The following is a 22,275-nucleotide window of genomic DNA, read 5'->3' on the forward strand; positions in this document are numbered from 1 at the left end:
CTCTCAGCTGTGCCGTGGTTCCCAGCCTTCCCAGCCCCGCAGTTTCCCCGCAAGCCCAAGGAGCTCGAAGCAGGGTGGTTGTTTCCCTGAGAGCTCAGGGCTGACAGGGCAGCAGGGTGAGTGGGCACTGCAGAGCCAGGAGAAGCTCCTGAGTGTTCAGCAGTGCAGCCAGCTGAGGTGTCCTGGCTTCTGTCCTTCCCCTCTGTTTCTGGGAACGTGGAGCAGAGCCCTGTGCTCCGTGTGGCTGCAGGGCTGCATGTCTGCCAGGCTGTGTGGTGTGACAGTGTCAGCCTGGCATGGGTGGCCTCTGTTCCCCTGCATTGCAGGGTTTGATGATTTGTGCTTCTTTTTGGGCCTCTTGTGTCTCATAATCCACAGATGGGATCAAAAGCCGTGTGTGTTTGCACAGGCCTGAGGAGAACCAAATGGAAAAAAAAAACAAAAACAAAAAAAACGCACTTTATGCTGCTGGGAAGTGCCACTGTGGGCCCATTTCGACCGCACGGTCCGTTTGCTGCTGCTAAGCGAGACTCGGTGACTTTGACTAGATAAAACATCACGAAAAAACGGGAAAAAGAGCAGTAACCACGTGGAGACGCCGGGGATTGAACCCGGGACCTCATACATGCAAAGCATGCGCTCTACCGCTGAGCTACGTCCCCCTGCCCGGCCGATGTGCCCTGCCCGGCGGCCACGTCCGTGCTGAGCCCGCCCCGGTGCGGGAAGCGGCGGCTACCGAGCCTGGGCGGCGCTGCGGTGTACAGAGCCTGGTGCGATCAGCAGGCAGCCCTCAAAAAGACAGGAACGTGCTAGTCCGCACACAGAAAACCGAATGGTTTTGCTCCGTCGGAAATCAGAGAAATCCGTGAGGAAAAAATTAAATTAAAGAACTAAAAGGGCCAACAACCTCCCCGTCGGGGAATCGAACCCCGGTCTCCCGCGTGACAGGCGGGGATACTCACCACTATACTAACGAGGACGGCTGTACACGTTGTTCCCCGCAGGCCAGGGCATGTCTGAGCGGCGGCCGCAGGACCTGCTGGATCGCCCCCGCCCTTCGGCAAGCCGCTCCTGACACAAAACTCCCGCACGCGGGAGCGCCTGCGATGGCACCGCCTGAGCCGCCCGACGCAGGGACAGTATCCCTCGCTCCCTCCGCTCGGCAGCAAAAGGAACCGTTTTGATGGTAAGGAGAAAGAAAAAAAAAAAAAGAAGAAAAACAAAAAAAAAGAAAAACAAAAAAACGACCCCCCCCAAAAAAACCACGCGTAAAAACTAAATGTTTCTGCCGAAACCCGGGATCGAACCAGGGACCTTTAGATCTTCAGTCTAACGCTCTCCCAACTGAGCTATTTCGGCGGGCGAGAGCGCCCTCGCTGGCCGTGGCTACGACCCCGCCCTGCGCCCCCCCACGGGCGCTGCTGCCCGCCCTCCCGCACGGGTCCCGCCGCCCGGTACCGGGGCTGTGCGGAGTTTCGCACCTTCCCGAGGGCATTTTCACCCCGAGCATCCCATTTCCGCAGCGGCGGGGTGTTTCTCGCGCACCCCGGGGCACTCCGCTCCCGTCTCCTGGCGCAAAACACGGCTCTGCCGGCTTTGTCCGGCCTCTCCGGAGCGGGTTCCACAGCAGCGTCGCAGACAAACACCGTCGTGGGACGACTCACAAAAAATGGCATCCGGGGCCAAAATTAACTGTACCTCCCCGTCGGGGAATCGAACCCCGGTCTCCCGCGTGACAGGCGGGGATACTCACCACTATACTAACGAGGACGGGTACACTTGCGTTTCTTTTGCCTTGCTTTATAAAGGCACTGTCCCAACTCCGGCGGAGCTGTCGCGGTCCCGCTCCCCTCCCTCGGCCGTGGCGCAGCGCGGGGCTCGGGGAACGCGGGGTGACAGCGCTGGCACCGCGGTGTCAGCGCCGGGCCGTGCCTGCGGCCCCCGCTGTCGGTGTATACACTGCGAGCGGCCTACGTTCCATCGAGGGGATGTAGCTCAGTGGTAGAGCGCATGCTTTGCATGTATGAGGCCCCGGGTTCAATCCCCGGCATCTCCACTTTTTGCCCCTGTCCTACCGGCTGGTGCTTTTTGCGTTTTTCTGCTTTAATTTTGAGAGGAGCCGAAATTTCCCAATACACTCGCTAAGTGCCTGTTTATTTTCTTCCCTCCCCGCACCAGTGGGTGCAGACTTGTGCTGCAATTCCTGCTAAAGAAAGGAGCCCCCAGCACGCTCCTGCCTGGGGACATCCCAAACCCAGTGATGCTGGAAAAAACCCAAAACCCCAATGTTTAACTGAAAACACACCGAGGGACTGCCTTCCTTCTGGCTGCAGATCTAAAGTTGCTGTTTCTTCAGCTTTGGATGTTTTTAATGCTTGCTTGTGCTCTGGCATTGCCCCTGAAGCATGTGGGAATTATGGACACACCGTGTGGGAATTATGGACACCCATCCAGGCAGCTGGGCTGCACCAGTTTCCTGCAGAACACAGGAACAGGAGGGTCCCTGTCCAGCCTTTCTCCTGCAGCAGCGTCACAAACCCCAGCCCATCAGCACAGTGTGAGCACTGGGCTTACCAAGACCCAAAACTCAAGCTTCTGCCCCTCACTAATTAAACCATTCCCATGCCAACCCAAGACTTTCCTCATTTTTGTGTTCCTGCCCTGAGCTGCTGCCCAGGTTCTGTCTGACACCCACAGCTCTGATATTCTGCTCACTGCAGCATCCCAAACATTTCTCTCATCCAGACCAAGAATTTTACATATTTATTACAGTTCATATGACTAATATAGTCCAAAGAGAAACTTCAGGTTAAAAAAAAAAGAAAAATCTCCATAAAATACAATGGATAAAATTATCCAAACATTAATACTATGAAAAACCAGCCAAACAGCTGGCAGGGCTTCTGGGAAAGCAGAATAACAAAAGGTATTCCTACAGCTGGTGAGTCCATCAGTTTCAGATTTCCAAGGAAAGCCCTGGAAAGCTCTCCAAACTCCCTGGAGCCAAGGAGTCCATCAGCATCGAGGGTCACAGGGCCACTGGTGGCCACTTCAGGGCGAGCTCCTGGTGCAGGGCCTCGGGCACCCACTGGCAATAGGCTGCGAGCAGATCTGCAGGGGAGAGGAGCAGACACTGAGATGGGCTGGAAAAACCCCCTGAGGGATCACCAGGTCCACGGGAGACAGGGCCAGCGCCCACTGCAGGGATGCTGCTGGAGCTTGGATGCTGCCAGGCACAGCTGGCAGCACCCACAGGAATCTCTGTGCCATCCCTGAAGCACCTTGCTGCTGCTTCTGTGAATAATTCTCATCATCTGGCATCCCAATATTGAAGAAAATCCATTTTACCAGGAAAAAAACCCTTCAATATATCCACGGCCGGTACCACCAGAGTCTGTACATTTTAACTACAGTTAGTTACAACTACAGAAAAAAAAAAAAATCTTAGAATACAAATAAATGTTGCTTTCTGAAGTGCTTTGTGTCATTTTTCACAAGAATCAAGCACAGGGCACTCCTGCTTCTGGTAAGAAAATAGAAATATTTTAAGCTTAACAAATGAAATAGTCCATTTTTTCAAATTATAATTCAGTAGTGCTCGAGGTACCCCACTGACATGACTGATAATTAGGCAAGCAGGACACTCACATTTGGGATTTTTCTTCCATGCAGCCACCAAAGCATCACGGTTATCACAGTTTTCTTTAACCAGAGCCTGCAAGAGTGCTTCTGTCCTGGGCTGAAGTCTGAATCACAGAAATGGAGCAGTAAAACAATGTTCATGAGCCCAGCAGAGCCCAGCAGGCTGCGTGTCCTGCCCTGCCCTCACCACCCCCAACTCTCCTGGGACACAGCTTTTCCTGGTGAGGAAACTCATTTTCCCAAGATCACAATCTCCACCACCCTTCTCAGCATTGAATTTTTTAAATTTAGAAAGGAAGTGAAAAGTGTTTGGTGGAGAAAAGAACCTGAAGTTTGCTTTTAACACTTCTCAGCATTGAATTTTTTTTAATTTAGAAAGGAAGTGAAAAGTGTTTGGTGGAGAAAAAGAACCTGAGGTTTTTTTTTAGCCACTTACTTGGACCATGTCTTCAGCATTATGAGGGGGCTGGACAGCAGGCACTGGCTGTAAGGACTCAGCTTTTTAATGACCTGGAAGATTGGTTACAACAATTATATAATGAATAAAGTGAATTAATTGTGATATGACAACAACCATCAATGAACTTGTGCTACTGCATATTCCATGTCATAATCTCCATCGCCATCTCCTCCTATCCCTGTGTCCATAATCTTGTCCTGATTTTTTGGACAATTCTCCTGTCCCATACTGGACAAACCAATGGGCTATTGGCTTTTTTTTACTTTGCAAAAACAGCACTTAAATTTGTGGATATCTTTCACTGAAATACTGATTTTTCCTGGTTTTTTTGTGTTTTGAAGATCCCTTCCCCACCTCATCAACCACAACAAACTCTTCCATCCACCAGCAAGTGATGAGCAAAAAATGAAGCCATAAGGTTCATCTCCTCCAAAAACTGGGCTAAAAAATGAATGGTAACACGAGGGAAATGGTGCAGGTGGAGCACACTCACCTTTCCTTCCAGCAGGAACCTGGCAAAGTGTTTGTAGCGCTCGATCCCTGGGGGAAAATCAACTTCCACAGCAGGGAGCTGCCAGCCCACCCGGTCTGCAAACAACACACAACAGCCCAAATCTCCTCCCTGCTCCCCCAGGGGGGCACAGGGCCAGGCAGGGGGGCAGCACAGGGGCCAGGACAGAGGGGAGGGCACTGCCAGCCTGCACAGTGCCCATCTCTGTGGGAAATGCCAATGTTTGAATGCTACAAACCCCGTGGAGTGCCCATCTCTGTGGGAAATGCAATGTTTGAATGTTACAAACCCCGTGGAGTGCCCATCTCTGTGGGAAATGCCAATGTTTGAATGTTACAAACCCCGTGGAGTGCCCATCTCTGTGGGAAATCCAATGTTTGAATGCTACAAACCCCGTGGAGTGCCCATTTCGGAGAGAAATGCCAACATTTGAATGCTACAAACCCCACGGAGTGCCCATCTCAGTGGGAAATCCAATGTTTGAATGCTACAAACCCCGTGGAGTGCCCATGTCAGTGGGAAATGCAATGTTTAAATGCTGCAAACCCCGTGGAGTGCCCCATTTCAGTGAGAAACGCCAACATTTGAATGCTACAAACCCCTTGGAGATGCCCATCTCAGTGGGAAGTGCAATATTTGAATGCTACAAACCCCACGGAGTGCCCATCTCAGTGGGAAATTCAAGGTTTGAATGCTGCAAACCCCGTGCAGTGCCCATTTCAGTGGAATATCCAATATTTGAATGCTGCAAACCCCATGGAGGTGCCCATCTCAGTGAGAAATGCCAACATTTGAATGCTACAAACCCCTTGGAGATGCCCATCTCAGTGGGAAATGCAATGTTTGAATGCTACAAACCCCATGGAAGTCGCCATTTCAGTGGGAAATCCAATGTTTAAATGCTGCAAACCCTGTGGAGGCGCCCATCTCAGTGGGAAATCCAATATTTAAATGCTACAAACCCCATGGAGTGCCCATTTCAGAGAGAAATGCCAATATTTGAATGCTGCAAACCCCGTGGAGGTGTCCATATTAGTGAAAAATCCAATGTTTAAATGCTGCAAACCCCGTAGAGGTGCCCATCTCAGTGGACAATCCAATGTTTGAATGCTGCAAACCCCGTGGAGGTGCTCACAGCCCCTCTCAGGACCCCCTGGCAGAGGCAGGAGCTCCAGGGACACTTACAGAAGACACTGGCTCTGTGGCAGCGCACCCGGCCCGTGCCAGGGCAGTAGGAGGGAGGGGGATCCTCCAGAGGCTTCCCAAAGTGGCAGTAGGGTGGCAGCAGGGCAGGGATCCACTCAGGCTCCGCTGCAGACACACCTGGGGAGGGAAAACACACCTGCATGCAGGTCTGCTGCCCAGGGCCACGGCTCACTGGCAGCCCCAGGGGTACAGGGCACGGTCAGGGTCTGATCTCCACAGATTTATTTGTCCTTAATGCTTTTCAAACTTTTTATGTTGTAAAATATCTGTTCAGAGATCAGCAGCAGGCAGCTGTGGTTGGCAGGGCTGGGGCAAAGCAGATATTTCAGAAGCTGAGCTTTGCTCCAGCCAATTCTGCCATGTAAATAATAAATAATAAAAAATGCCGATTTATCTCCTGATCCAGACCTAGGAAGGCTTAAGGATCCAAATCCCAGGAGTCACTCAGCAAGCACAGCACAGGGGGAACACTCTGCCAAGGCACTGTGAGCTGCTCAGCAGGGCTGCAGCAACACCCACAGCACTCACCTTTCATGTAGAGCTTGGTGGTCTCCACGATCTCCTGGTACACCACAAACTCTGGCAGCTCCTTGAAGAGGACTGAGCTGGGGTGGATGAACACGGGGTCCTCCAGGAGGGCAGTCTGGAAGAGGCACAAAGATTGAAGGAGGGCAAGAGCAGTGACTGGCAATCCCATGTCCTCACTGCACCTCATTTCAGCCGTGCATCTGTAAGCTTTCCTGAAGTGATGGAGGTTTTTAATAACCCCATCATTTTCCAATCCAGCCTCTCTGCAGACACCAAGCAAGGTGTCCAATGGTACGCAAGGTGAACTCAGGGTATTTCTCAGCTCTTTTATAACATTTCCTGCATGAACACCAGGAAATGGCACCACTGCAAACTGCACTTCCACAGAGAGGAGCTGCAGGAAGGCAGCACAGACATCTCAGAGCTGCACCCAGCCACACACCTGGGCTGGCACAGGTTTCTGCCATAGGGGAGGAGGAACTGAGGCCAGGCAAGCTGCTCACCTTGTAGGCATTCTTCCACTTGTCATCCAGCTGCTCCTCTGCCTGAACCCTTCTGGCCAGGTGATCCCCCAGCCCTGCCAGCACGATCTGCCTCAGGTAGGTGACCTGAGCTTCCGTGGGGGGCTCCATCTTGGGGTCCACGTAGAGCCCGGCATCCCTGCACACCGAGTTCACTGCGGGCACACCAGGTGAGAGGGGGGGCAGCAGGACAGGGACCAGCCCAGTGTGGCTGTGCCAGCCCCCAGCACAGAGCCAGCACAGCATTTCCCCAGCTCAGTGGGGCTGTGCCAGCCCCCAGCACAGAGCCAGCACAGCATTTCCCCAGCTCAGTGGGGCTGTGCCAGTCCCCAGCACAGAGCCAGCACAGCATTTCCCCAGCTCAGTGGGGCTGTGCAGCCCCCAGCACAGCATTTCCCCCTAGCACAGAGCCAGCACAGCATTTCCCCAGCTCATGGGGCTGTGCAGCCCCCAGCACAGCATTTCCCCCAGCTCAGATCCCCCCAGCCCCTCACCTGCCGTGGTGAGCTGCCCTCGCAGGCGCCGGATCTCCAGCATGGCTTTGTGCCTCAGCCCGTTCTGCTCGCAGAACTCCCGGGTGCACCCAGAGTACTCACAGGCCCCCACTGCTCCTGGGGTGACACAGGGGGTCAGGGCTCCTCAGGGAACCATGGGGACAGCACTGTCCCGGGCAAGGAGTCATTTAGGGCTGCTATTGTATTTGTGGGGTGTCCCGATGAAGGCAGGAATGATGAACCTGACTCCATGTTCTTAGAAGGCTGATTTATTATTTTAAGATAATATATACTATATTATATTATACTATATATACTATATATACTATACTATATATACTACACTATATATACTATATATACTATGTTATATTATACTATATTATATTATACTATATATACTATATTATATCATACTATATATACTATACCATATATACTATACATCTATTCTATTCTCTTCTATTCTCTTCTATTCTATTTCTATTCTTGTAAACTATACTAAAGAATACACAGAGGATACTCACAGACACTTACCTAACATCACCATGAGGTCCCCCAGCTTCTGCATGGGCCCCTGCCCAGCCCAGACCTTCTGCATCTGCAAGAACCTGGCTCTCCTTGCCTTCAGCTGGGCTGCCTCCTCCTCACTGCCTGCAGGCCTGCAAGGAACACAGGGCAGCACCTGTGAGAGCTGTGCCAGGGACACAGGGGGACACTGGGACACAGGGCAGCACCTGTGACAGCTGTGCCAGGGACACAGGGGGACACTGGGACACAGGGCAGCACCTGTGACAGCTGTGCCAGGAACACAGGGGGACACTGGGACACAGGGCAGCACCTGTGACAGCTGTGCCAGGAACACAGGGGGACACTGGGACACAGGGCAGCACCTGTGACAGCTGTGCCAGGGACACAGAGGGACACTGGGACACAGGGCAGCACCTGTGAGAGCTGTGCCAGGGATACAGGGTGACACTGGGACACAGGGCAGCACCTGTGAGAGCTGTGCCAGGGACACAGGGGGACACTGGGACACAGGGCAGCACCTGTGACAGCTGTGCCAGGGACACAGGGGGACACTGGGACACAGGGCAGCACCTGTGACAGCTGTGCCAGGGACACAGGGGGACACTGGGACACAGGGCAGCACCTGTGAGAGCTGTGCCAGGGATACAGGGTGACACTGGGACACAGGGCAGCACCTGTGACAGCTGTGCCAGGGACACAGGGGGACACTGGGACACAGGGCAGCACCTGTGAGAGCTGTGCCAGGGATACAGGGTGACACTGGGACACAGGGCAGCACCTGTGACAGCTGTGCCAGGGACACAGGGGGACACTGGGACACAGGGCAGCACCTGTGAGAGCTGTGCCAGGGACACAGGGGGACACTGGGACACAGGGCAGCACCTGTGACAGCTGTGCCAGGGACACAGGGGGACACTGGGACACAGGGCAGCACCTGTGACAGCTGTGCCAGGGACACAGGGTGACACTGGGACACAGGGTGACAGGGACACAGGGCGACACAGGGACACAGGGCGACACAGGGACACAGGCAGGCTCAGCCACTGACCTGTCCAGCTCCTCGAAGAGCTCCCTGACAGTCATGGCAGACACGATGGTGATGGTGTAGGGCAGGCACTGCTGCTGCCTGCTCAGGGCCAGCATCTTGGCATAGCGAGGGGCCACGGGGAAAGTGGCCATCACCCTGCCCAGGGGACTGATGGGGCAGCTCAGCTTTGCTGCCAGCTGCTGCTTCAGCCTGGGCCAGGGAAAAAGAGAGCTCATGTCATGAAGTAACTCTAAATTAGAACAGGTTTGTGCTCCCCGCTCTGGCAGCCCAGTTAATTTGAGGTGTTTGCTCAGGTTTTGTTGTGTGCTGGTGCCAAAGGCCAGGGGAAAGATTCCTCTCGCTCCCAGCTCAGTGTTTCCCTGCCCACACACACCAGGGCCAGTGGATCAAACAGAGGGCACCAGAGATGAGCTGTGGCAGTTTGTGAGCCACAGGAACCCCTGGGTGTGGGTGGGAGGGCAGCAGGAGCACAGCAGAGCCCACAGCGCAGGGCATCAGTGGGGAGCACTGGCATTACCTTCCTGTCATGGGGGGCTCCTTCAGGGCACCCAGGGCTATCAGCAGCTCCTCTGCTGCTGCCAGAGCTTCCGTGGGAGGAGGGGTTGGGAAGGGGAAGTTGATGACCTAGGGAAACAAGAGCAAAGCCCCTCAGCCCACAGTGACACAGCATCCCGGTGTGAGCACAGCCAGGAGCCCTGCAAGGCAGTGGAATCCTCCCCTCTGCTTACGTGGGACAAAGAAAAACACTCAGGATGTTTGCCAGGAGCGAAAGGAAGGGACACAGAATGGCAGGAAATGCTTGGAACAAGAACAGGAGGAAACAGGAACAGCAGAATCACCCCCAGCACCCACCGACTGCAGGCACCGCCCAGGGCAGGCTGCTGAAGGGCTGGATTTGAGTGCTGTGCTCTCTGAAAGTGCTCTAGTATCTCCAAAACACAGACCCTGCTTAGACAGGGGTTTTTTTAACCTCTAAGAACATAAGAAAGCATTTACAGCTTGAACAAACATGTCTGTTAAGGCCTAGAGGAATTCAGAGCAGGTTCTGCAATGTGCAGACTCAAAATGGACTCTGAGGATCTGAATTTCTGCCACAAGGCACAGCTTCAAGCAATGGCAATAAAATACACTTCTGTTTGTTTCTGGCTCCTAAGGGCAATCACTTGAATGGGTGCTGTGGTACAAAGCCCTTCCCAACTCACCTTTTCTATATTTAATGCCTTCATTTGCAGAATCAGGTCTTCCACTGGTCGCTTCGTTATTTCTGGAGCAGAAAATTTCTCAAAGTCCATGAAAACTGCTGAAGAGTATAACCTGGTGGACCAGAAGTGTTATTAGATATTTAAAAGAAATTTTAACTCAAAGGATATGCAAGAAAAATTAGCAAGGGAATAAAAAACCAAAAAGGCAGTCATGGATAGTATTTACATCATCATATCATTATTTACAGGTTGGGGCATTTGCCTTATTCACAAGTTAACATTGCTCAGAGTTAAATCCATCTGGCCATAGTGAAATCCAACCTGACCATGAAAATAAGAGTTTTCAGCAGGAGAAATGCAGGAGGGATGCAGCCACATCTCCAACAGCACTGCTACCAACACCCCGACCCACAGGGTGTCAGGTTGTGTTCTGACTCTGCCAGTGTTTTAGTTTACTGCATTGTATATTTTTTTATTTTCTTCCCTATTAAAGAACTGTTATTTCCTGCTCCCAGATTTTTTGCCTCAGAGTGTCACAGACATATTTTATGAAAAATCCTTTTGTTAGGATCTTTTCTCCTGAGAAGCTGAGAGGCCTCAGAAATGAAATGTAAACAATGGTTATCTGCTGCTGTGGGATGTAACAGGTGCATCTTTGATTGGTCTCATGTGGTTCTTTTTAATTAATGGCCAATGACAGTGCAGCTATCTCAGACTCTCTGGTCAGTCACAAGATTTTGTTATCATTCCTTTCTTTTCCTTGCAAGCCCTCTGGTGAAACCTTCTCTTCTTTTAGTATATTCTTTTAAATATTATTTATATATTTTTAATAGTATATTCTTTTTAATATATCATTTTCTTTTAATATAATATGTATCATAAAATATATCAGCCTCCTGAAACACAGAGTTAAGATTCTCATCTCTTCCCTCATCCTGGGACCCCTGCGAACACCACCGCATCAGAGCCCCTGAATTTAAAATGTGTAACAAATTGGAAGAGGGAGGGTTTAGGGGTTTACATTTCCCACTCCAGGGGAGGCTCCTGGCTGTGAGTACAGGGCCCTGTGCTCACCTGTAGCAGTGGCCGGGCTCGGTGCGGCCTGCGCGGCCGGCGCGCTGCTGGGCCGAGGCCTGGCTCACCCAGCACACCCTGAAGGACGAGACCCCCGTCACCCTGTCGTAGCAGCGCCGCTTCTCCCGGCCGCTGTCCACCACGTACTTGATGCCGGGGATGGTCAGCGACGTCTCGGCCACGTTGGTGGCCACCACGCACAGCCTGGTGCCCGCGGGAGCGGGGCGGAACACCTGCGGGACAGGGGCGGGCATGGGACGGCAGGAAGGGACAAGGAAAGGGCAAGGAAAGGGGCAAGGAACAAGGAAAGAGACAAGGAAAAGGGGACAAGGAGGAAAAGGGGCAGTAAAGGACAGAGAAGGACAAGAAAAGGACAAGGCAAGTGGCAAGGAAAAGGGCAAGAGAAGGACAAGAAAAGGGCAGGAAAGGGACAAGCAAAGGGACAAAGACACCAGAGAAGGGACAGGGAAAAGGGACAGGGAAAAGGGGGCAAGGAAAAGGGGGCAAGGAAAGTGTCACAGATATATTTTATGAAAAATTCTTTTACCAGGATTTTTTTCTCCTGAAGGCCTCAGAAACAAAATGTAAGCAATGGTTATCTGCTGCTGTGGAATGCAACAGTTGCATCTGGGATTGGTCTCATGGGGTTGTTTCTAATTAATGGCCAATCACAGTCCAGCTGTGTCAGGACCCTGAGCAGTCACAAGATTTTATTATTCATTTCCTTTTCCAGCCTTCTGATGTCTCCTTTCTCTTTTCTTTAGTATAGTTTTAGTATATAATTTTCTTTTAATATAATATATATCATAAAATAATAAATCAGGCTTCTGAAACATGGAGTCAAGATTCTCATCTCTTCCCTCGTCCTGGGGGACACGCAAGCACCACCATAGGAAAGGGGCAGGAAAGGGGACAAGGAAAAGGGGGCAAGGAAAAGGGACAGGCAGCGGTCCTGGATGGGCTGCAAAGGCATGGCAGTGTATATGGCACTGCAAGGGGAACACAGGAGTCAGAGCACAGCCCCAACCCCGTGTCTCCAGCTCTGAAGCTCTTTGTCCAGCTGGGTTAAGCCTCAGAAATGACCCCAGGGGCTGCAGGTGGAGCCAGGATGGATTCAGAGACCCTGCAGGGCTGTGGCTGATCACCTCTCCCACCCTGCTGAAGGGACACCCCAGCCCAACCTGCCCACTGGGCCATTCCAGCTGGCAGAATAGTCCAAGATGGGAATTTTCTCTCTCTTGTGCTTTCAGACAATGAGCACTGTTATCTGTCAGATCTCCTGCTCACTGTGACAATAAATCCTTTACCTTTGCCTGTTTCTCTGGTGCCAGCAAGGAGTAGAGTGGGAGCACATACAGGGGCAGGGACGAGTCAGATTTCTCATCTGTGGAGAAACAAACCAGCACTGCTCAGCCCCAGCAACATCTGCACAAACACCCCTCACCAAAACCAGGAAAGAATTGGTACAAACTGGTACCAGTAACTGGGACTGGCAAACCTGAACAGCTTTGCCATGACACTGCTGCTCTGGTGCCACAACCCAAGTCACTCATCTCAGAGGTGACAGGGGACAGGGATTCCCTCTTTCCCACGTGCCAAACCTTCTCCTGAGTCTCCATCTCCTAAGTCCAGGTCAAGATCGGAGCCTGCAGCATCATCATCACTGTCAAAGTCTCTGTCCTCATCTCCTTCATCTGGTGGCACCACAGAGTAATTGTTCAGATCAATTTTGGGGAGTGTCTGAGAGAGGGAGGGAAGATGAGAACAGCACATTAACAGGGGGACACAAGCAGCACTTTGCATTGCTGTGGAAGCAAAGCTGAGACAAGGACTCACATTTCTTAGGTGCAAAATAAAGTATTTCCAAATTGGACATTTTTTAATTTGGAGGCACTGCAAAAGCATACAATGCCAAATCCCATTCCACCTCTATGTATTGTCATTTATTGTAACGCTCTTAGAAAGAAGAGAACTGGCCTCCTAATCCAGTTATGTCAAACAAATGTTCAACAGTTTCTGTCAAGATGGGTTAGTCCGAGAATTTAATCTCTCTGTCAGATCCAGTCCAAAGTTTGGGTAACAAATGCTAAGATGAGGAGCAGCCAGCAAGTCTGGAACTCCTTCCATTCGAGTTTGAGTGGTGAGAACTCTAAACCTAAATCAATCTCCTGCCCATGACATGCAGAGTTTCAGCAGCAGTGGGAGCAGCACTGAGGGGACACCAGGCAGAGCTGGAGGAGCTGAGGGAGGCACAGCCACAGAGCAGAGCTGCCGCAGGGAGGCTCCTGCTGCCTCTTGGGGGAACTCTGCCCCTCACACATTACCTGGACTCTCCTGCGCTTCCTCGAGCTCTTGAATTTCCTCATTTCTTCCACTGAGTCTTCCCTGTCATCCTCTCCTCCTAAAACAGCAGTGGAACACTGTGAGCTGGGCATGCTTTCCTCCTGGGAAAGGTGGAGGGGGTCTGGTCCCACTCCCACCCTTCTGGGAGGCACAGTGTGCAAAAAGCAAACTGAAGGCAGAGAGAAACTGCAAAGGATTTTTTCCCAAACTCAAACCAGCACAAAGCTTAACATCAGTCATGGCAATCACCCACAACTTCCCCCAAACCTTGTATTTTGTGGTTTTAAAACAAAAGTTCTTATTTTTAGATGCAAAGCAAGCTCACTTCTCAAGCAGGGTAATTTGAAGTTTAAGTTTCTACGGCATTACCTGCAGTGCTGTTCTTTTGGTATGGGAATGCTTTCCTTAATCTTCTACACAGAGAGTGAACTTCTGCCTGGCCTGTTAAAAACACCAAAATCCCACCTGCAAGAGGAAAAGGAAAAAAGGAAGAAAAAAGGAAGAAAAAAGGAAGAAAAAAGGAAGAAAAAAGGAAGAAAAAAGGAAGAAAAAAGGAAGAAAAAAGGAAGAAAAAAGGAAGAAAAAAGGAAGAAAAAAGGAAGAAAAAAGGAAGAAAAAAGGAAGAAAAAAGGAAGAAAAAAGGAAGAAAAAAGGAAGAAAAAAGGAAGAAAAAAGGAAGAAAAAAGGAAGAAAAAAGGAAGAAAAAAGGAAGAAAAAAGGAAGAAAAAAGGAAGAAAAAAGGAAGAAAAAAGGAAGAAAAAAGGAAAAAAAGGAAAAAAAGGAAAAAAGGAAAAAAAAAGAAAAAAAGGAAAAAAAGGGAAAAAAAATCAGCAACAAACCCCAAAACTTTGGGCATGTTCAGTATGAGCGAAATGAGAGGTCTCAGCAGTGAAGCTCCCTTACCTGCAGGCAGCATGCGATGGATTTTGCACACCTTCCTGAAGCACTCCCCACTGTAATCATCCAGGGGGGTTTTCTTGTTGAAATGAACAGTCACAGGGAACTGCCTTGCATCTACCTGCAGAGCAAACACCAAATTAAGGTATTTAAATAAATAAATAAAGGGTTTGTGTGCTGCCATAACTCCACACAATCATTAGAGCCAGAAAAGCTCACTCTGTATTTCTGTTCACATCCAGGGTTAGGTACCCTACAAAACACCAAACCCACAGAAATCACTGCTGTTTGCTACACCATAAAACCAGGCTAGAAACCCAATCTTTCCCCCCTTTCACCTCATCAACTCAGACAGAGGCTTTCTAGTTCTCTTGAACCATGACTTGAAGAGTTTCTCAAGATAATCAGATTCTGCCAGGGCGGTTTTCTGATAAAGGTGGAAAGAAAAACAGCAAGTCCCAAAAGAAACAATAGCCTCAACAAAATGACTGTTTTAAAATGGGTTATCTGAGGGATTTCAGCACCAACTGGAAAGACTGGAGTGCCCTTGCTTTGTCACTGGTTTTATAGGGGCTCCCAGGGAGGGGACAGTACCTGGATGACAGGAGGCTGCACAGAGAACAGCCTGGTGTTGGCAGTGAAATCCTCCACACGCAGAGTTGCAGACATGATGATCAGCTTCAGGGGCAGCCCCTTCTGCAGGGACACACATCTGTCACCCTGTGCCCCACAGCTCCTCCCCAGGGCACCAATAAACACCCCGCTTTCCCCCAGGCTGCTGGAGTTCAATTATCTGCACTGTAAGTCTCAAATGAACTGGATTCTGCCTGAAAAGTCACCTCTTGGTACTGACCTGTACTACTTCCCCCTTGGTGCAGGCTCTGTGCCTCTTCAACCATACAGAAAGAGAGATGTGTTAACACATCTCTGAGTGTGATTTCTGTCAGATTTCCTTGGAATTGCACACCACAGAGCCTCTTCATGTGGAACATCCCCTCCCTGGCACATCCATGCCCAGAGCAGGAGCCCTGCCCCTCCTGATGCCCTGTGCAGGCTGCCCTGGAGCAGAGACTGGATGGAGTTAAAGAATAAAGCAGGGATTTATTAGAAGGCCTGAATGGATGTACCTTGGGCAGCACAAGAGCCCAGCCAGGGCTGTACCCACGATGAACCAAAATGGTCCCAAAATGAACTCAAGATGAACAAAAATGGTCCCAAAATGAACCCAGGATGAACCAAAATGGTCCCAAAATGCTCCACTGGTCACAGGGTCTGTCACTGTGATCAGTTCTGCTCCATTTGCATCTTGGAGTTAATTGTCCAATTATTCACATTTCATTAATAATTAATTCATAAGCTTTAGCCCGGGCAGTCCCACCCTGCTTGTTTTTCTCTCTCCGGCCCACGGTGTTTGTGCTCCTGGGCTGAGATTTGGATCATTTGTGCCCAGCTGGAGCAGGAATTGTGTTGTCTCCCTGCTCTGTGCACAGAGCTCACCATGCCCTGATGTGAACCCAGACCCACACCCTAAAGCAGCATAGAATGTGAAAAACAGAATTAAAAAACAGAATTAAAAAAAACCAGAATGAGCCCTGAGGGATGGCATCACCTTGCGCCGGAGGGGCACGATGCGGGACAGGAGGCCTATCAGGATGTCTGTGTACATGCTCCTCTCGTGGGCCTCATCAATGATGATCACTTTGTACTTGGAAAGCAGAAAGTCCTGAGGGGAGAGATGGGTTTCAGCACAGGAGGGCCCAGCAAGGATATGTGAGTCAGGACACCCCACAAGCACTCAGCCCATCCCCAGCTCTATTCTCACTCAGTTTAATGCACTCACCCTACACAAGGCAGCCTGGTTCCCAATCTCTTTTTGCTCTCATTTTCCCCTAATGTTTAGGGGCTTGGGCAGGAATATCAAGGGCGGAGATAAAATAAATCCCTGGTGCTGAGAGGGATTCTCATTTGAAAAACTGGCAACAAGTCCACATTGGCCTCTCTTCCCAGCTATACAAAAAATTCCCTTTTTTAACCCTGAGGACAGCGAGTTACCTTCTGGATCTCCTTGAGCAGCACACCATCAGTCATGAACTTGATCTGTGTCTCATCCGTGACGTTCCCCTCGTAGCGGATCTGATAGGAAACCACCCTGTGGGGAAACACCAGGAACAAGCACAGAGTCCTTGTCACCCACAGGGCACCTCAGTGCCACCCCCCAGCGAGGTCCCAAGGCCTCCTGAGGCTCACCTGTGTGACAGGTTCATCTCCTTGGCCACCCTCTGGGACATGGACACGGCGGCCACGCGCCGAGGCTCCGTGATCCCGATGATGCCCCCAGAACTAAAGGGGTGAGGGGAGGAAAAGGAGGAATTGTTTTCATTAAACAGAGCAGCAGACCCAAAAAATGGCAACAGGATTTCTCACTGATGGCTCTAGATTAATGGCATCAGTCACACAGCCTCAGTCTTAGCTAGAGTTGGAATGAAAACACAGTCAGGGAGCTTTGGGATTGCCTTCTGTTGTGTCTGTACTGATCTGAAGATGTGTGAGTTACAGCCAAGTTTTTCCCAAAATGCTGTCCCTGCATATAAAATCCAAGTCCTACCTGGCATACCCAGCCTCATAGAGGAACTGAGGCACCTGGGTGGTTTTGCCACTCCCTGTCTCTCCACATATGATCACAATGGGATTGTCATTGATGGCTTCCATGACCACTTGCTCTTCAGCAAGGATGGGGAGCTTTAGTCTTGCCTCCTAAACAGTGCAAAATACACATTTTACTTGCATTGTTTCTCACTCCTTTTTTGTTTTCCTCGGGATTGAAACGTGTTCCCTTCCTCAGACCATAAAACCCACAAAGGAATTCTGCAATCCCGTGACTCAGAAATCTCTGAACCAGTCCAAACCACACAAACATGGCTGAGAACCAGAGACATCAGAGCAGCTTCCCAGCAAGCACAGGGCAAGCCCTGCGCTGTAATTTGTGAAATTTCAGAGTCCCTTGAGTTTCTTAAGACAGCACTTCAAGGGAGAACTCTTTTCACAACTGCCTCATCTGCTGAGGTTCAGCAGAGCTTTTCCTGTTCCTGCACAATGCCCTGCCCACAACAAATGGGACAAAACCACCCTGCATAAGGTACAGAACAGCAGAGAGCTGAAAGGGACTTCAGAAGATTTTCTAGCAAAGGACAATAAAGGACTGTTAACAGATTCTGTATGTGAAACTAAAGGTAAATGCTAATACCCTGAAACAAGCTGAGTTTCCTGCTGCTGGGGCAGAGCTGAGTGCACCCAGCTGCTGGAGCCCACCGTCCTCCCCAGCCCCTGTGACCAACTGTGCTGTTCCCAGAGGCTCACCTGGATCTCAGGAGTCCTGTGCACAGGGATGAACACTGCAGGCTTGCAGGGAGCCCTGCTGGGGGCTGCCTGGGGCTCTGGGGCTCTGGCACCAGCCGGAGGCTGCTCGGCCCCTGCCCTGCCCACTCCTCCCTCTGCCTCCTCAGCAGCACCCACAGCCCTGCCTGAGGACTTCTCAGTGTCCTCCTTCTGCTCTTCCTCCTCCTCCTCAGAGCTGCTGGGCTCTTCCTCAGGCTCTGGCTCTGACTCTGAGCTGTGCCTTCTCTTGTTGGCACCGCTGATGCTCCTGATCCTTTCAGGGACATCAGTCCTTGGCTCCTGAGTCACCCTGGAAACAAAACATCCACCTGTGAGCTGTGCTCTGGCACCTCACACCAGACATGACTTCCCCAAAAACCAGATCTGTGAGCTGTGCTCTGGCACCTCACACCAGGCATGACTTCCCCAAAAACCAGATCTGTGAGCTGTGCTCTGGCACCTCACACCAGGCATGACTTCCCCAAAAACCAGATCTGTGAGCTGTGCTCTGGCACCTCACACCAGGCATGACTTCCCCAAAAACCAGATCTGTGAGCTGTGCTCTGGCACCTCACACCAGGCATGACTTCCCCAAAAACCAGATCTGTGAGCTGTGCTCTGGCACCTCACACCAGGCATGACTTCCCCAAAAACCAGATCTGTGAGCTGTGCTCTGGCACCTCACACCAGGCATGACTTCCCCAAAAACCAGATCTGTGAGCTGTGTTCTGGCACCTCAAACCAGGCATGACTTCCCCAAAAAAACAGATCTCCACTCCTGGAGGTTTTCACAACTCCGCCAGGTAAAGCCTTGGCTTTGACTTATGGATTTGTATCCAAACATTTTCTATCCTGGGTTTTTTATCCATTTCTTCTGAAGGATAGAACTGCTTTGTTGTTTAATCTACAAATGCAGCTCTTGATAAATCCAGCAGCTATGGTCAACATCAGCAGATGTCTTTCAGCACAAGAAAATAAGTAAAATGTTTATCCACCAATTTTGCAGTTTAGCATAATTGCTAAAAGCCTGCAGATTGTGTCACCCTTCTCATCCCATAGGAAAGACCAAGAAAATAATTATCCCATTATCATATAAAATACCAAATTATTTAATTCCATCCATTCTGAAGAACCTGTTTGCACCAAGAAGAAGAAAAAAAAAATAAAGGGAAAGCTCAGGATGGTGCTGTTCAAACAAAATGATCAATTGCAGGGGTTCCACCCCAAAATCCCTTTACCTTTTAGCCTGAAACATGCGTCCCCCAGTCCCCAGTTTGGAAGTTGTGTACAGGAGTTTCATTTCTGCCTCAGAAGCCTGCACCTCATTCAGCTTGCTCAGCAGCTCAGCTCTCTGTTTGGGGAAAACAACCAAAATCAGTGCTTGCTTTGACCAGGAAAGGATTTCGTGGCAAGATCTGAGCATTCCAAGGTGTGCTCTGTGCTCTGGCAAACCCTGCTGGAAAAGCTCCTGGGTCAGTCCTCCCTGATTTCAGCCCTGTACCAGAGCAAAAATAGAAATGGGGACTTGACATCAGAGCAGTGAGCAGCTCAGCTGCACCCCAGAAACAGCAGCAAGGAAAAGAGATTGGATCTGAAGCACTGGAATGAGGCCTGGAGCAAAGGGAGCCCCAAATCCCCGCCCTGGGACATGGCATGGCAGAGGTGAGAGCCACAGGGTGAGCCCGCTCCAAATCCAGAGCTGCTCTCTGAGAGCCACTGTGCAGGCACTGACAGGAGCAGGGATTCTGCCTGGAAAGGTTTTACAAAGATAGAAAAAATGTGTTTGCATGCTGAAAATACACAACAGGCATTTCAGAAGCACTGACAGGTCTTGGGGTGCAGGGAGGTTTGCGGGAGCTCACAGAACCCATTCCACAGAGTGCTTTAAAAATGAAAAAATATCACTGCCTGCCACTAATGTATTCCACAACACTTGTGCAGAACAGAAGCTGGGCTCACAGAGGATGTGTTCCTGCAGTTCCTGAGAGGGCAGGAGTGCCTTCCTCCCCTGGAGCTGCCCTCAGCAGCCCCTGGGTGCTGCATCTCTGCCCCAATGCCCAGCAAAGGGGGAGCTGCAGCTGCTGCGGCATCACCCCGGCACCTGCACACCCCTGGGATTTCACACCTCAGACACCCCTGACAGCTCACACCCCTCACCGTCCTCATCATCACCCACCCTCGCCACGCACCAATACCAAACCCTCATTTTATGAGAAGAGAATTAAAGATTTAAGAATTCAAGATTTGAGAAGCTGCTGCTGCCAGAAACAGCAACATACCTGCTTTTTCTTCTCCTTCTGCTCCAAAACCTTCTGCAGGTTTTTCTTCTGTTTCTTGCTCAGGGGTTTCTTCTGCTGCTGCACAACACACGGGGCTTTTTTCTTCTTGGCTTTTTTTGCTGGCAGGACCAGGGCATTGCTTTGGTCAATTCCCTTCAGCGTTGCTCCATCTGAAGGAAAGGTTGCATTATTCTCCCGTGCCAGGTGGATTATTTTCAGCACTCTGCTTAGCAGGCTTATCAAGCACCAGGCCAGATTTAGCTGCCTCTAACAAACACAACCCTCATGCCCAGCCAAGAGAAAATCCTGCAACATCAGCAGGGGCAAAAGACCTCGAAACTGGGCATTCAATAACCCTGAGCTTTCTATAGCCCTGACGGCGATTCTCCAAGATTTATATAACAATATTATGCAATTTTTGCCTTTTTACTCAATCCCCCAGGGTCAGGACATAGAATGCCCTGGGGTGACTCCCCAGCGTCCTGCTTCACCCGGGCACCAGCAGATTTTAATACTAAAAAACTGCATTAATAGAATAATAAAAATAGAATAATAGAAAAATTAACGTAATTTTTTGAAGTAATGCCGGTTTTTTTTGAAGTTTAAGAAGGCGAATGTTTAACATAAGAGATATGTTTAGTAGCTGTTTTAATAAATGATGGAGCCACTGAGTGATTGGGAAGGGACCCAAGCACAAATCCTGAGCTCCCTGGAGGCAGCGCTGCTGTAACACAGCTGATCAGGGATCACGGAACCAGGGAATGGATTCGGCTGGAAAAGAGCTCTGAGCTCAGCGAGCCCAGCCTGGGACCGACCCCAGGGTGGGGTGAGAGGCACAGGCAGGGACGGGAACCCACCGCCTGCCGGGGGTTAAAGCAACAACAACGCTTCTAGCTAAAATATAATAAAAACACAGCAGAGCAGGGCAGCAGCTCCGCTCCCTTCCAGCGCGGGTGTGACCCCAGCGAGCCCAGCCCGGCCCGGCCCGGCCCGGCCCGGCCCGGCCCGGCCGCACCTCCCAGCTCCAGCGGCAGCTCCAGCGGCAGCTCCGGTTCAGTGGCGGGCGGTGCCGCGGGGCCCTGCGGCTGCCGCGCCTTCCAGTTGTGCCGCCGGCGCGCTCGGCCCATGGCGATGGCGGGGACACGGCCCAAGCGGGCCCGGCACGGCCCGGCCCGGTACGGCACGGCACGGCACGGCCCCACGTGCGGCCCGCGGCGCCGCCACTTCCGGAACACAGGGGTCTCGCGAGAAAGGCGGGAAAGGGGCGGGAATAGGCGGGAAAAGAGCGAGATAGGGCGGGAAATAGGCGGGGAAAAGGCAGGGAATGGGCGGGGAAAAGGCGGGAAATGGGCGGAGAAGGGGCGGGAGCGGGCGGGATCATGCGCGGGGCGGCCCCGCGGGATCGGGACCCCTCAACCCATGCTAGGACACCCGATCCCGCCCCACCCCATCCCACCCTACCCCTTCCCTTCCATTCCATTCCATTCCATTCCATCCCACCCCACCCCATCCCATGGATCCCATCCCATGGATCCCACCCCACCACTTCCCTCCCACTCCATCCCATCCCACGGATCCCATCCCATCCCATGGGTCCCATCCCACCCCACCCCTCAGAGCCTCGGCAGGCACTCGCAGCTCAGTGCAAAGTCTCAGTAAACATTTATTCGAAGCTTTGCCACAATACCTTAAGTTGATTTGTGAAACTGGTCTACAAATACTGAACTACGGAGTACATGGTTTGGATGGTCCGATAAAGGAATAAATAAAGGCATGTAAAGCTCTGTAAAAAATAAGTCTGGTACAGTTGTAACTACTAACAGTATTACCAGTAGGATCTCGTATGTGTCTAGATCAGAAGTGAACACACGGCATCTCTTCAGACCAAATCGTTTTTACATAAACAATTGTACAAACTGAAACACTGTAATCATGAAACCTGATGTACAAAACAGGATATGAAATCACTACCATCAGTGCCAACAACAAGTGCTACCACAGCAAATAGAACTTCTGAATAAAAGGAAAAGATCGGTTTTTACATGTGCTGTCATCACAGGTCGATGGAATTATCCAAAAAGTTTAAAATACATGCGGATACAATAAAACCTTTTATTTTCCAACCCAGACAAAGAGAACTCATGGTCACTTAACGCCATTAGCT

The 22,275-nt window shown here is 50.9% G+C and overlaps 1 protein-coding gene and 5 non-coding genes across 6 annotated transcripts; 1 reads left to right on the forward strand and 5 right to left on the reverse strand.

Annotated features, from left to right (window-relative positions):
• Window positions 1-590: 590 nt before the first annotated feature.
• Window positions 591-662, reverse strand: TRNAA-UGC (transfer RNA alanine (anticodon UGC)). Its single transcript has one exon. It is a non-coding gene; the product is annotated as a tRNA-Ala (tRNA).
• A 245-nt stretch (window positions 663-907) lies between these two features.
• Window positions 908-979, reverse strand: TRNAD-GUC (transfer RNA aspartic acid (anticodon GUC)). Its single transcript has one exon. It is a non-coding gene; the product is annotated as a tRNA-Asp (tRNA).
• A 307-nt stretch (window positions 980-1,286) lies between these two features.
• Window positions 1,287-1,359, reverse strand: TRNAF-GAA (transfer RNA phenylalanine (anticodon GAA)). The gene has a single exon. It is a non-coding gene; the product is annotated as a tRNA-Phe (tRNA).
• Window positions 1,360-1,698: 339 nt separating this feature from the next.
• TRNAD-GUC (transfer RNA aspartic acid (anticodon GUC)) lies at window positions 1,699-1,770 on the reverse strand. Its single transcript has one exon. It is a non-coding gene; the product is annotated as a tRNA-Asp (tRNA).
• Window positions 1,771-1,984: 214 nt separating this feature from the next.
• Window positions 1,985-2,056, forward strand: TRNAA-UGC (transfer RNA alanine (anticodon UGC)). The gene has a single exon. It is a non-coding gene; the product is annotated as a tRNA-Ala (tRNA).
• Window positions 2,057-2,740: 684 nt separating this feature from the next.
• Window positions 2,741-21,238, reverse strand: DHX37 (DEAH-box helicase 37). The gene is made up of 27 exons (XM_054288706.1): window positions 21,127-21,238; window positions 20,112-20,281; window positions 19,071-19,183; window positions 17,815-18,142; window positions 17,063-17,211; window positions 16,705-16,797; window positions 16,510-16,606; window positions 16,067-16,180; window positions 15,052-15,153; window positions 14,464-14,578; window positions 13,930-14,025; window positions 13,542-13,618; window positions 12,819-12,957; window positions 12,525-12,601; window positions 11,218-11,450; window positions 10,144-10,255; window positions 9,459-9,565; window positions 8,942-9,130; window positions 7,900-8,024; window positions 7,363-7,479; window positions 6,851-7,023; window positions 6,348-6,462; window positions 5,799-5,936; window positions 4,596-4,690; window positions 4,079-4,152; window positions 3,649-3,746; window positions 2,741-3,111 (listed from the first exon to the last, which is right to left on the reverse strand). The coding sequence occupies exons 1-27, from the start codon at window positions 21,236-21,238 to the stop codon at window positions 3,029-3,031; spliced, it is 3,441 nt and encodes a 1,146-aa protein (XP_054144681.1). The 3' UTR covers window positions 2,741-3,028.
• Between the last annotated feature and the right edge of the window lie 1,037 nt (window positions 21,239-22,275).

This window comes from Melozone crissalis, unplaced genomic scaffold, assembly GCF_028551555.1.
Source record: "Melozone crissalis strain CALT ecotype California unplaced genomic scaffold, PUWL_Pcris_2 ptg000063l_1, whole genome shotgun sequence".
Classification (NCBI taxonomy): Eukaryota; Metazoa; Chordata; class Aves; order Passeriformes; family Passerellidae; genus Melozone; species Melozone crissalis.

Coding starts and splice junctions, on each gene's coding strand:
- DHX37 (XM_054288706.1), bottom strand. CDS start 21,238: ATGGGCCGAGCGCGCCGGCGGCACAACTGGAAGGCGCGGCAGCCGCAG. Junction 20,282..21,126: donor GCTGCCGCTGGAGCTGGGAG/GTGCGGCCGGGC, acceptor CCTTTCCTTCAG/ATGGAGCAACGCTGAAGGGA. Junction 14,026..14,463: donor CCATCGCATGCTGCCTGCAG/GTAAGGGAGCTT, acceptor TTCCTCTTGCAG/GTGGGATTTTGGTGTTTTTA.